The following is a 12,782-nucleotide window of genomic DNA, read 5'->3' on the forward strand; positions in this document are numbered from 1 at the left end:
AAAATTTTTTTTGACAAATTTTTTTTTTAAGTTTCACATGACAAGATTTTGCGTAAAATACTAATTACACGAGAATATTTCTTTTATGCATATTTAGCATATTATATAATTTTAGTTTTATGAGTCACATTTAAAAATTAAAATAAAAAAATGGACTTCATAATTTTTTTCTATTAAAAATGCCAAAAAAAAATTAGAGTGTCCCTATAATCTCAACGAGATTTATAAATTGGCCCATAATTTATCCTCATCAAATAATTTATATTGGAATAAGAATTATGGACTAAATAAAATTGGGAAAAAAACAAAGAACTAAAGGAAAAGATTGAAAAAAAATCAACGAGGCAGCATAGCTTCTCTTTTCTCCCATCACCTCTTTTCCCCCTCTCTCTCTCTCTCTCTCTCTCTCTCTCTCTACTGAATAGAATCCCCTTTTCATTTCCCTCCGCAGATCTTCACATTCCCACTAGCCAAACTCTAATTTTCTCTGTCCTTGCAACTGTCTATTCATTCCTTGGTCTCTCTATTACAACTCTATGATCGGTTTCATCCGATGATTCTAGAACCTTCATGAATCTCTACACCTTCATGGACCCAACTTACCGCCATCACCACCGCTCTCTACATCCATCTTACCATGCCTGACCTGCGTAGCCGAGCACGCAGAAATCGGGACCCTAGGAAATCTACCTCGAATCAGAATCCGATTAAGGTTACCGTAGAGACTCGACAGAGAAAAACCGCTGTGAACAAGAGGAAAAAGAACTCCGTCGCTGTTGATGATAAAAATAATATTGTGAACCTTGAAACGACACCGTTGGTGGACCAGACTAGGGCTTTTAGAGAGGAGGTTGCAGAAAAGAAGATGGATGAGTTCGATAGCGGCGGCCGCAGCGGCGATAAGGGCCCTGGCGCTGAGGACGAGGGAAGCACCGCACCGCTGCCTGAGAAGGTGATTTTCTTTGTTTTATTTTTTAAATTTTTGCTGTTTGGATGAGGAGAAAAAATGGTACTGGAGGAGAAATGGAATATATTCAGAGGTTCACGTATTTCTGCTGCTTTTTGGAATATTTTTTAAATGTATTTTAGTAATAAGTTGGGCTTATAAGAAAGGTTGCAAATAGTAATGTGATTATTATTATTGTTAATTTGTTTTCTTTATGTCTCATTTCTGTAACCTAAAAATTTGTGTTTATGGTTCTAAAGGTTTTTTTTTTATGTTAATTTTTTTGGGAATTTTCTGATTTTGTTTATGGGGCTTCTTTTGCATTTTCAAAAGAAGGTTTGCTTGATTTGTTACTAAGAAGTATTTGAAGGAAAAGAAATGAAATCTTGATTGATTTATTGTAGCTTTCCATTTTGTTGCCTATCATTTGGCTTAATCTAGCTTATTTTTTCAGTCTTAGCTAACTTGTGTAGTATCATTATTTAGCAAGGCAATGCATCTTAAATATTTTTGGTTTATATGCAACAGGTCCAGGTTGGAGGCTCCCCAGTCTACAGAATAGAAAGAAAACTGGGTAAAGGAGGTTTTGGACAAGTATACGTTGGTCGTCGCATTAGTCCCACAGCTGCAAATGAAAGAACTGGCCCTGGAGCTGTTGAGGTCTACTATTCTTATATATTTTATGCCACAACTTGATAATCTATGTTAGATTTCACATTGTTTACAGGGCTTACATATGTGTAATTTTCAGGTAGCGCTGAAATTTGAACATAGAAGTAGCAAAGGATGCAATTATGGGCCACCATATGAGTGGCAAGTTTACAAGTGAGACCCCTTGTCATTTGTTATTTTGGGTATTGCATTCATATGGAGCAGTTGTCCATATGAGGTTATGAACTATGTTATCATGGTTGTTTATACTCTACACAGTGCACTTGGAGGCAGTCACGGTGTCCCACGAGTTCATTACAAAGGTCGACAAGGTGACTACTATGTCATGGTAAGTTCAATGGATCTGGCACTATGATTTGGATCTTCTGGTGTTTACTTTAGTCAAAACTTAAAAAGCCACCAGTTTTAGTTGCTTTATGAATTGCTCCATTAATGCAGGTAATGGATATGCTTGGACCGAGTTTATGGGATGTTTGGAATAACAATTCGCACACGTGAGTTCCTTTTGAAATTGCCTGTGGAATTCTGTTCATTTTTTACATAGCTTTTGTAATCTTAAAAAATTTTATGAATTTACCTATCAAAATCAACAATTTTAGATATTTCTAGCATTTACTTTTTACTTTCCAATTTCAGGATGTCCATTGAAATGGTGGCATGCATTGCTATTGAAGCAATCTCTATACTAGAGAAGATGCATTCTAGAGGGTAATTCTTTTTAATAACAATTCTGTTGCTAATGCTTTTGCATCTTTTTTTGTCATATGCTACTAAGATTTCACATGTTGAGGGATCTCATAAGTTTAAATGTTTTGATTGACTGCTTGATGGTCGTGTAGAGATGGCATGGGGCTAGTGTCAATACTCATGTCAGCTTATTACTTGTTAATTAATGTATAGCTGGTGCTTGGTGGTCAACTGGCTTTTGAGAGTCTTGGTTTTGGGTGCCTGTGTTAGGACAGGCAGAAGGCATATCTAAATGGGCTGGGAGCTTACATTTTGTTGATTAACTCTGAAACAATCAGTTATGCTCTTTCCCCCCTCCCTACTCCTCCTCTATTGATTTGGTGTTATACAATTTCTTTGTTGTGGCAGATATGTGCATGGGGATGTAAAACCTGAGAACTTTTTGCTTGGTCCCCCAGGAAGTCCTGAAGAAAAAAAGCTGTTTCTTGTTGACCTTGGATTAGGTAAGTTGTTGAATGTCTTGTTTTCTCTTGGGCCAATGCGTATTTAGGCTCTATATTATTTGTGAATGTACAATTTAGCTCTTTATCTTGTATTTCTTTTTATTTTGTTAAATTTAATATAAAACTTTATTTTTGAAAAATTGATTCCTATTAAGCATGAATTAATCTAAAAATAATGGTGAGGCAAAAATTAATGGTGTTTTATAATGTTTTGCCGTTTTATAATGTTTTGCCATTTTAATAAATCCTTTCATGTTTTTAACTAATTTATAAAAGATATTACAGCCGAGAAAACAAGTTTACATCTGCTAACCTTAACCCTAAATAGCCATTTTAATTCATGGATCTGAATCCAAATTTGGGCGCCAATTCGGCTTTGGATACAGCAATGTGAACTCAAACAGGATAATTTTTTATTTTACTATTAAATGATTTAAGATTTAAAGAAATTAAAAAAATGAAAAAAGAATAAAATCAAATTAATTGTTCAAATGACAAAGTTCTGTATTCAAAAGATAAAAAGGAGAGGTCAGATGCACATTTGCGAATAGTTCAAGGGTCTCCAAATGCATTTGATCTCTCCCCTTGTATTATACTTTCATGCAAGGTGAAAGATGGATGAAATTTTGGTAATTTTGTTGCCCATTTTGATATGCAGCAACCAGATGGCGAGATAGTTCAACTGGCCTGCATGTTGAGTATGATCAACGCCCAGATGTTTTTAGGTAAATGAAAATTGTGCTTCTGTCTGAATACTAGTTGGCTTAAGATTACATTGGGAGATTCACATATCCTTTTGTTTTCAATTTTGACATATCGGTGCTCAACTGTCATTGTGTTGCAGGGGAACAGTGCGTTATGCAAGTGTTCATGCTCATCTTGGTAGAACTGGTAGCAGGAGAGATGACTTAGAGTCTCTTGCTTATACACTGATTTTTCTTCTCCGTGGCCGGTTGCCATGGCAGGGATATCAGGTTTGCAGAATGCAGATACTGAAATTTCATGGGTTTGTGCTTACATTTAATTTCTAAGTCATTCTGACATACTGTTTCTTTTAGGGTGAAAATAAAGGGTTCCTAGTTTGCAAGAAGAAGATGGCAACTTCCCCAGAAACTTTGTGTTGCTTCTGCCCTCAGCCTTTTCGTCAGTTTGTCGAATATGTGGTAAATTTGAAATTTGATGAGGAGCCCAATTATGCAAAATATATCTCCCTTTTTGATGGGATTGTTGGTCCAAATCCAGATATTAGGCCAATAAACACTGATGGTGCCCAAAAGGTACCTTTTGATTTTTGCATCTTGATATTATTGTTGACTGATAATGGAGTGATACATGTCTGCCCCACTATATGGAGGCTATACTTACCTCTGTGTCTTTTATTGTTAAGCTTATTTATCAAGTTGGACATAAGAGAGGAAGATTGACAATGGAAGAGGAAGAAGATGAACAACCAAAGAAGAAGGTACGGATGGGTATGCCTGCAACACAATGGATCAGTGTTTACAATGCTCGTCGCCCAATGAAGCAGAGGTATGCATATAGAGCTACACAGTGAGCTCTTCATTGTTTTGTGCTAGTGATTGAATCTTAGAAGGCTGACGTGTTTAATTCCTGTTGTAGATATCACTATAACGTGGCTGATGTGAGGCTTTCACAACACATACAGAAAGGCAATGAAGATGGGTTATTTATCAGCAGTGTGGCTTCTTCCTCAAATTTATGGGCCTTGATTATGGATGCTGGCACTGGCTTCACTGCTCAAGTTTATGAGCTTTCACCTTACTTTCTCCACAAGGTTGGTTCGCAAACATTGAATAGTTATCTGTTGTGAGTCTGCAATATAGAATTGACAATGAGTTAATCTACACTACATATCTACGTGATGCATTTAATCACGTTTTTAAGGTGTTTAAAATTATTTATTTTCTAAGTTGAATCAATGAGTTAATCTTGCCTGTATCCTTCTGTATCTTTTTAGGAGTGGATTATGGAACAGTGGGAGAAGAATTACTACATCAGTGCAATAGCAGGAGCTAATAACGGAAGTTCGTTAGTTGTGATGTCTAAGGGTTAGTATTGCATACATATCTTTAGGACGGCAGTGTTTTTAACATTTTACATGTTGCAATTCTAACTACTTGCTTTATTGTATTTAGGGACCCAGTATTTACAGCAGTCCTATAAAGTCAGTGATTCATTCCCTTTCAAGTGGATTAATAAGAAATGGAGAGAGGGTTTTTATGTCACTTCCATGGCCACTGCTGGAAGTAGATGGGCAATTGTTATGTCTCGTGGGGCTGGATTTTCTGACCAGGTCTTGTGACTTTTTAAATCTCTGCTCCAGCAAAATTTCTTTTCTGATGACCAAATAATTTTTATGAGTCTTTTTATGTTTTTGCAACCAATTTTAGGTTGTGGAGCTAGATTTTCTATATCCTAGTGAAGGAATTCATAGGAGGTGGGATAGTGGTTACCGCATTACTTCAACTGCTGCAACTTGGGACCAGGCTGCATTTGTTCTCAGTGTGCCCCGAAGAAAACCAGCAGATGAAACTCAAGAGACACTTCGAACTTCTGCTTTTCCTAGTACACATGTCAAGGTTTGTTTTTCGGCTAATCATTTTGTTTGTCTTTGCTTTATATATCCTTATTTTCTTTCTAGAAAAATAATTAGCACATGTTTTATTTTGCTTCTTTTTTCCCAGGAGAAATGGGCAAAGAATCTGTATATTGCATCTGTATGCTATGGTCGAACTGTCTCCTGAGCAACTGAAGCTATGTTGGGAAGCCATTGATGTTATCATGATTTGGCTCCCGTGTATTACCTAGAAGAGAGTTCTCACCACCAAAGGCCCTTTTTTGATAAGCAAGCATCCTCTTAAGCCAAAATGACGCATCACAGCATTTGGGAGTTTATGTATGCAAAAATTCTTCTTTACCGTCGCCAACACATAGCACCAATTACAAATACCTGTGCACTGTCTTTCAATTGCATTGAGATGTTTGAGCCAATTTTAGATCTCATGTCCATTAGGATGGGTTGATTTACCCATTTGCCAAAAAAAAAAAAAAATTGTATAGTTATGAACAGTAGTCACTTGGTTGAAGGTGCGTGCACAGGTGGTCATGTTTTCATTATTAACAGTATCATGATTTTGCAAAGGGTTCTTGGCATTCTCAGTCATCGAGTCTGTACTTATTCCTTCTTCCTTGTTTTTGGACTCAAGGATCCTTTTTATCTTTCACCCAAGAACTTATGGAATGTCTGAATCTGGCCTAAAGAGGGTTGTTACTTATTTTGTACACTTTGAAGTAACCTCTTGTAATATTTTTTTATTATATTAATATTTTTATGCTATAACCTTATATTATTTGTGCCTTCTAACACCCAATTGTGCACGTGTTATGTGATGTGTCCCTCGATGCAGTTATTTTGAGCAGTAAAGTGCACCCTACCTTGCTTTGGTTACCCTTTTTTTTAATATTTTGTATTTGTTTCCTCCTATTGAAGATACTTGTTTACTTGCTAATATGACCAGATTGGTCTTTATAGTTCTGGTTTTGCAACTGAATGCAAAGCCAAAATCTATTCGATCTTTTCCAAAATTAGTTTCTGTTGTGAGAGAACCTCTTGGTAGTTGGGATTTTGTATTTAAGTTATTAATTGACGGTATAGTATTTTGTTTGGAAGCTTTAGAAGGAATATATGACTCTTAACTGGTGACATGGTTGAATTTTATCTTTTGAGATTTTAATTGTCCTTTTGTCTTAATATGAGTAGTTTTTCTACTTTGTTTGTATATGGCATGGTAATACGAGCACAGAAGTTGCTGTGTGGTATAGGATCGCAGGTTAAATTGTTAATATTTTGTGGTCAAGATATTCAAGGTGGAAATATTGTCGGCAAGACCTCCTTGCTCTAAGAATTTGTGATACTGAGTAACCAACCTATCTTTTACTTGGTAAGCCCTGGATCAACTTAGGAAGTTCCCTTTGAAGTTCTGCAGATCTTTTATATCTGATTCACCTTTTCATTGTGATGTTTGTAGCTAAGAAGTGGGTGTATTGCATTGATAAAATTACTTCTGTTTTCAGCAACCACTTCACATTCATTTGGCTCAAAAGCATCTGGCCTGGATTTCTTGGGCATTTGACTGGTGAAGTATGTTAGTTTCTTTGTTCGCCTGGTATTTTTTTCTACCATTTTGACCTAGTCTAATGTCTGCATATCCTGTTTTGCTTGCAGTATTTACACACTGAATGGGAAGAAGTGACAAATTCAGGTCACTTTTGGGTCTGATATGGAATCTAATTGCACTCTGGATTTACATGTTGAAATTGCTGCTTAGTTTAGTGATTCAATCTTCATGCTGATGGTATTAGTCTTTTATCTTTTTCCTTTATCTGCTATTTATGAGAAGGCAACCATTTTTATGTAATTGTTTTCAACAATTTCCAATTTTGCTTGTGAAGACAATCTTGATGACATTTCTGTGACTGAAAATGCTAGATTTCCAAGCAGTCCTTTGTTACTATCAATCATGTCTGTAAAAAGCCTTGGAAAAATTAAAGGGAGAAATCGATAAAAAAGACAATTTATCCTTTTGCATTCCAACTAATTAGTTGTGGTTGACAGCTTTTTTTCTGTATCTATCATGCAACATGTTGACCATGTTCAATGCTCGTTAAGCTATTCTGCTGTATTCAAGAGGGGAACATAGTAGTGACATAGCTTTTCCTTTAGTTGTTGAGAGATGGTAGTAGGATTGCTCTTTTTCTTTGTAAAGAACAGAAGGAAACAATCCACTAGTCAGAACCTAGAGAAGTCTTAAGCAAAGCATTCCCTCCCCCTCCTCCCCCTCCCCCCACCCCTCCTCAAATTCATATTATTGCAATTGCTTATTGTTACAACTGATTTTCATTTTATTTTATTTTATTTTATATTTTTTCTGAAGGCTGATTGTTAAAACTGGTTGGGCAAAGCTAAGATGTGTTATCCCTGTTCTCCCCCCTCACTCACCTTTAGATTTTTCCTTTTCTAATTTAATGCTAAACTAGTTGGTGTCTTTTGTATGGATATTTTTCCTCCGTTCCAGTTGGTATATGGCCGTATACTGGGAAAGATTTGGGGTCGTTAAATCTTCCTTCACCATTTCTCCTTCCATCATCCAAGGTTTGCTCCCTGCTTCCTTTCTCTTACAACTCCATATGGATGTATTAGTCAGTCTACAATGCACGTCTCCAAATGCTTGCAATCTCCCCTTGCTCAATTTTTTTTCTCAATGGCTGCCACTTCAGCTTCCTATGATTGTATTAATTTCTTATTCAGTACATCTTTGCATTTCTGCACATCCATCTCAACATTCTCATTTTTGGCTTCATTAATTGTGTTGCATTGCCAAGGGATTCCATGCAAGATCAGTGGGAGAGTAATTCTTTCTTTGATGAAATGTTTTCCTTGCATAGCAGTTTCTTTTTATCAAAAATTCAGGATTAGTGATAGATTTATATCTCCGAGGTTGAGATAAAGGAAAATTTGTATTAGGATTTAGGAAAATTGAGTCAGCATATTAACAATGAACACTAACACAGGGTGCCGCTAATCCCAATCCAGCCCACAATATAACTATATTAAAGACAAAGTGGCTGAAGATTGGGGCAAAAAGGCCCAATATGGTGGCAGGACGGTTTCATCTGTATCAACGCTCCAAAGCAAAGAAACGAATGCTAAGCACTGTTGTTAATATGCAAATGATACTTGCCTCTGCATTGTCGTGATGGTGTCAAATAAAAAAAAAACACCTGCAACCTTTTATGTCATACATTCTCCTCTGAATATTTATAACATGAACATCGTAATATATAGCTTGATCTCTCCTTTCCCAAGTAGACCGAACGGTGAAGTATAAGCTGTACCGCCGAATATATAAACAATTTGCAGGGTAACTTGCAATTAATGTCACCTGGAAGCAGCACACCGGATCTCCAACTTGCACCTTGTGACATTCTGAATGCTCTAGCGGATCAGAGCGTTTTCGAACTGCATTTTTTATGTTGATGCGCTCATCCTTCTCAGCTCCAAATCCAGCAAATCTAACGTGAACGTCCTTTAATCAATGACAGGAAAATAAATGCAAAGATAATTTGATTCGTAAGCATGTTTTTATTTTTGGTAAAAAGCCTATTTAGACCTTTAAATTGCATTAAATGATCACATTTAATTAAGTTATTTAATTTTTAAAAATATTAAATAATTCTTTTAAATTATTTAAAAATATATTGAATAAATCTTTTAATTTTTAAAAATAAATTAAATTATAATTTATTTCTGACATAAATCTAGTTGATGTAGTACATGAAATTCTTCTAGGCACAAGATTCTCATTAGTAGTTCTGGATATTTGATTTTATTTGATTTGCAATATCTTGGAATAGGTTTATAAATTATTTTTTGTTGAATGATTTAATAAGTTTCTTTGTTATTTCAAGAAACCATTCAATAAAAAATAACTTATCAATTTATGATACATATTGTAAATTAAATACATAAAATTGCTTATGAAATCCCTCAGTGTTAGAAGATCATGTAATGTTAAATATAAATTATAATTTAATATTTTTTTATATGTTTTTAAAAGTTAAAAGACTTACTTATTATAAAAATAATAAAAGAGTTTATTTGATTTATTTTTAAATTTTAAGTATTTATTCAATCATTTTTAAAATTTAAAAGGTTTGTTTTGACTTCAAAATATTTTAAGAATTGGCTGTTGGCCATATTTTAAAAGCCAAATTAGGGCTTTCCCTTTTATTTTAAGAATTCAACTCTTTTTCATGATTAGCCTTGAACTGTTAGTTTAATCTCCATTTAAAGAAGGGTTTCTTTTTTTTTTTAAAAATTTTTTTTTCCTCCCTTAAATCTCATGCTTGTTCTAATGCATTCAATTTCCATCAACTTTGACCAATCACGTATCTTTTTCGCATATTGAGGACAAAAGGAAGTATATTATAATCTAAATACATACAGCTTCACCAGAGGGAAGAAATCTGTGACCGAGGAACATATTAACGTCGTACCTGTCAAGCCAAAAGACAATGAACTTTGGACATCCACTTGCATAGTTGATATGCAAGCAACCTTTCCATAAAAAAAAAAATAATAATAAAGTAACTATAAAATGCATGACAATCCAAACTGGAACAAAGTCCATCTTTAGGGGCATAAATTAAAGTTTAGTCCACTTAACAATTAGTTTGGAAGGCCCCATTTCCCTACCAAGATCTGGCCATAGTTTTCGAGTTTTAGCGCTCTTCCGAAAAGAGGACATTTTGGTTTGACTTCAGACCCGGAGTTTTTGAGTATACTAAGGATTACCCATGTCGAGAAAGGGCCCGTGCTGGTACCGTACCATTGAAGAGTGAAATCCCGCCCCTGATCATGCCTCGAAAAAGGCAATTCACGAGGAAAGGTCCCACTCAGACATTCAGTCTTTTGATGTTTAGGTATAGCGGGAGCTCGCGTAACATGATGCAGCCGTCAGAAACTACCGGCGCCCACTCTGGTGTCGATAAAGCTTCCGGGTCCGGTGCTTCTAGCACGAAAGCTCATTCCCTATCTAATGCTAATCCCAAAATCAACAAAGGTGTTCAAAATTCATACCATTTTACATGTATGCTTACCATGCCCCATCTTTTGATGATCTAGCTTCAAATTCCAACTCAGATAAATCTGCAACTCTCTCTCCTGCTTTTGAACAAACATTTTTAGCAAATTTTAAAAATTAAATCATTCTACAGAAGATTGTGATTCTGCCGGAGAAACAAAAGCAGGCATGAAGCTCCAAGAAACTCAGGAAGATATGCGGGCTAGCTAGGCATAAACAGTCAACATCATTACATACATTCGTAAATTAATTTGCAGTTAAATGAGAAAAGAGAAGGAAAATATGGAAGAAATTTTCATTTTCGAACACTTTCTATTCTTGTTGCTTGCTTATCCCAACATCCAATTTAATTAAAAAAAAATTCATAGTCACTGTTCATCCAATACAATAAATGAGGTTACTTCTGAGTAACATAATGATAAACTGTAAATCAAAGTCACAACACCAGATTCTTTTTGTTTTTTCAAGAAACAACACCAGGTTTTTAATTATTAATTGCACCTCCAAACAATGTGAACTCCGATGACAAGTTAAACAGTTGCAATATTTATATTTATTTCAATGAACTATTTTGATCAATGAAAACAATCATTTGAAAAATAAGTAAAGATTCTATAAACAAGGAAATCTAGCATGTTACCAGAGATTTTCTTTCATTTGCAGGCAGCACACATTGTAAAAAACCACAAAATCTAAATGATACCTAGTACCCAAAATATACGTAATCTAAAAAAAGAACACTAGTAAAACATTCTGCAGTTTTCAGGTTTTACATCACTGAGTATCAATATCAAAATATGGAGAGAAAAGGAAACACCTTTAGGCATTTGAGGACTTTCTTTAGCCTCATTTGAAGGACAACTTTTTGGACAAGGAGCACCGTCTTTTGAAGTATCAGTTGAAGAAACCACCTTGGATGGGCAATCCTCATGCCTATTACCTAAGACATGGATTGTATTTGTAAGAATAGGAGAGTTATGAGATGGATACAAATGACAAAAGCCCACTTGCAGGAAAGGATTAGTAATAACAGCAATAACAGTAATTTAAATAAGGAAAAAGTGAAGTGAAAATGCAAAACCTCACTCCATCTAACAATAGGTTTGCCTGCACGGGCAGAAGAGTAACTGCAAGGGAACGACAAGTGTAAATAAGAGGTGTTAAAGCCCAAACATTGATTTGCACAACAGGAGCATTGCATATGTATCTAGGTTATGCGGCATGAGATGCCTCTTTAATCATGAGACAGATATGGAATTGACATACATTGGTGGTAGGTTTTGGACATATTTCAACATACAAATAAAACTAACAGATGCGAAGCTTTACAAATAGTATACTAAAGCAAGCTATATACTTGAGAACAAAAGAGTTCATGTTAGTAAATTTTGAATCCCAGTTTTGGTTAAAGTAGAGTGGACAAAAGTGAGACTCTCATTCACTTCTTAGTCTTCAATAGAAACTGTAATCTATTTTCCACCTTCTTAAAGAAAACTACCCAAGCTTTCATAGGATTAGAAACAAATGTTTCAAAAGTAATAGAACCAACTTGGGATCTCAAATCTTGGGTATATAGACTTGAGTGTACCATAAATCAGATAGATTGCAGCTGAAAGTGAGTCAAAGGACCCCTGTAACTATGATCTAATCTAACCAGGTGATTTGTTCTATTCACAATTACACAAAGATACATATGAAAGCAACTCACTTGAAACTTCTTGCAATTTTTTGAAAAAATTCCTTGTTCATTGGTTGCCTTGATTCCTTTAGCAATTTCTCCATCTTCTCTATCTGTTTACATGGATGGGAGGAAAACAATTTATCACTCCGTTGCATGAAACATTAGCAAAACAAATAAAGACAATAACTTTAAAAACTTGGATAATCAGAAATTCGTAGGAATGAGCTTTGCCATTTGCCACTAGTTGAAAGAATAGATTTTGCATCATTCCAAAAGCAGCATTTATGATATCACAAAGTTAAACAAAGGGAGTTTTGTGGATCAATATATAGTGCATCGTAAAAACACAAAAACCAATCTAGCATATCCAAACACAATAAACGAGAACTTTAAGTGAACTAACCTTATGAGCAAATAATTCATGATAAACAGATTTAAATAAGAAATATCCTTAAGAACTATTATATATTGAGCAAAATTAGATTGTAAATTGAATTCTTGATGATCTTACATTATTTTTATTTTTTTAAATAAAAAATTTTATTAAAATTTTTTATTTTAAAATATGAAATTTAATAAAAAAAAAATCAATTGAATTGCAGAAGGGGAATGAGTTAAATCCCATGATT

At 34.8% G+C, this 12,782-nt stretch overlaps 2 protein-coding genes across 2 annotated transcripts; one reads left to right on the forward strand and one right to left on the reverse strand.

The window, feature by feature from the left end:
- Nucleotides 1–343: 343 nt before the first annotated feature.
- On the forward strand, nt 344–6,174 carry LOC110670244 (casein kinase 1-like protein HD16). The gene is made up of 16 exons (XM_021832221.2): nt 344–952; nt 1,475–1,606; nt 1,698–1,771; nt 1,877–1,946; nt 2,057–2,112; nt 2,255–2,326; nt 2,714–2,808; nt 3,467–3,533; nt 3,653–3,782; nt 3,867–4,085; nt 4,196–4,338; nt 4,429–4,603; nt 4,787–4,877; nt 4,965–5,122; nt 5,220–5,408; nt 5,514–6,174. The coding sequence occupies exons 1-16, from the start codon at nt 638–640 to the stop codon at nt 5,571–5,573; spliced, it is 2,046 nt and encodes a 681-aa protein (XP_021687913.2). The 5' UTR covers nt 344–637; the 3' UTR covers nt 5,574–6,174.
- A 2,417-nt stretch (nt 6,175–8,591) lies between these two features.
- On the reverse strand, nt 8,592–12,254 carry LOC110670256 (protein SAWADEE HOMEODOMAIN HOMOLOG 1-like). The gene is made up of 7 exons (XM_058129886.1): nt 12,181–12,254; nt 11,544–11,599; nt 11,290–11,418; nt 10,489–10,555; nt 9,834–9,885; nt 8,773–8,915; nt 8,592–8,691 (listed from the first exon to the last, which is right to left on the reverse strand). Exons 1-7 carry the CDS (start codon nt 12,252–12,254, stop codon nt 8,592–8,594), a joined length of 621 nt encoding a protein of 206 aa, XP_057985869.1.
- Between the last annotated feature and the right edge of the window lie 528 nt (nt 12,255–12,782).

This window comes from Hevea brasiliensis, chromosome 11 (genome assembly GCF_030052815.1).
Source record: "Hevea brasiliensis isolate MT/VB/25A 57/8 chromosome 11, ASM3005281v1, whole genome shotgun sequence".
Taxonomy (NCBI): Eukaryota; Viridiplantae; Streptophyta; class Magnoliopsida; order Malpighiales; family Euphorbiaceae; genus Hevea; species Hevea brasiliensis.

Bases quoted from the DNA above. Each gene is read 5' to 3' on its own strand.
- LOC110670244 (XM_021832221.2), top strand. From the start codon at position 638: ATGCCTGACCTGCGTAGCCGAGCACGCAGAAATCGGGACCCTAGGAAA. The intron at 953-1,474 runs GTGATTTTCTTT...TATATGCAACAG, and splicing joins CCGCACCGCTGCCTGAGAAG to GTCCAGGTTGGAGGCTCCCC. The intron at 1,947-2,056 runs GTAAGTTCAATG...CCATTAATGCAG, and splicing joins AAGGTGACTACTATGTCATG to GTAATGGATATGCTTGGACC.
- LOC110670256 (XM_058129886.1), bottom strand. From the start codon at position 12,254: ATGGAGAAATTGCTAAAGGAATCAAGGCAACCAATGAACAAGGAATTT. The intron at 10,556-11,289 runs GTGTTTCCTTTT...TTTGTTCAAAAG, and splicing joins AAGTCCTCAAATGCCTAAAG to CAGGAGAGAGAGTTGCAGAT. The intron at 8,692-8,772 runs GGTGACATTAAT...TCGGTCTACTTG, and splicing joins GATCCGGTGTGCTGCTTCCA to GGAAAGGAGAGATCAAGCTA.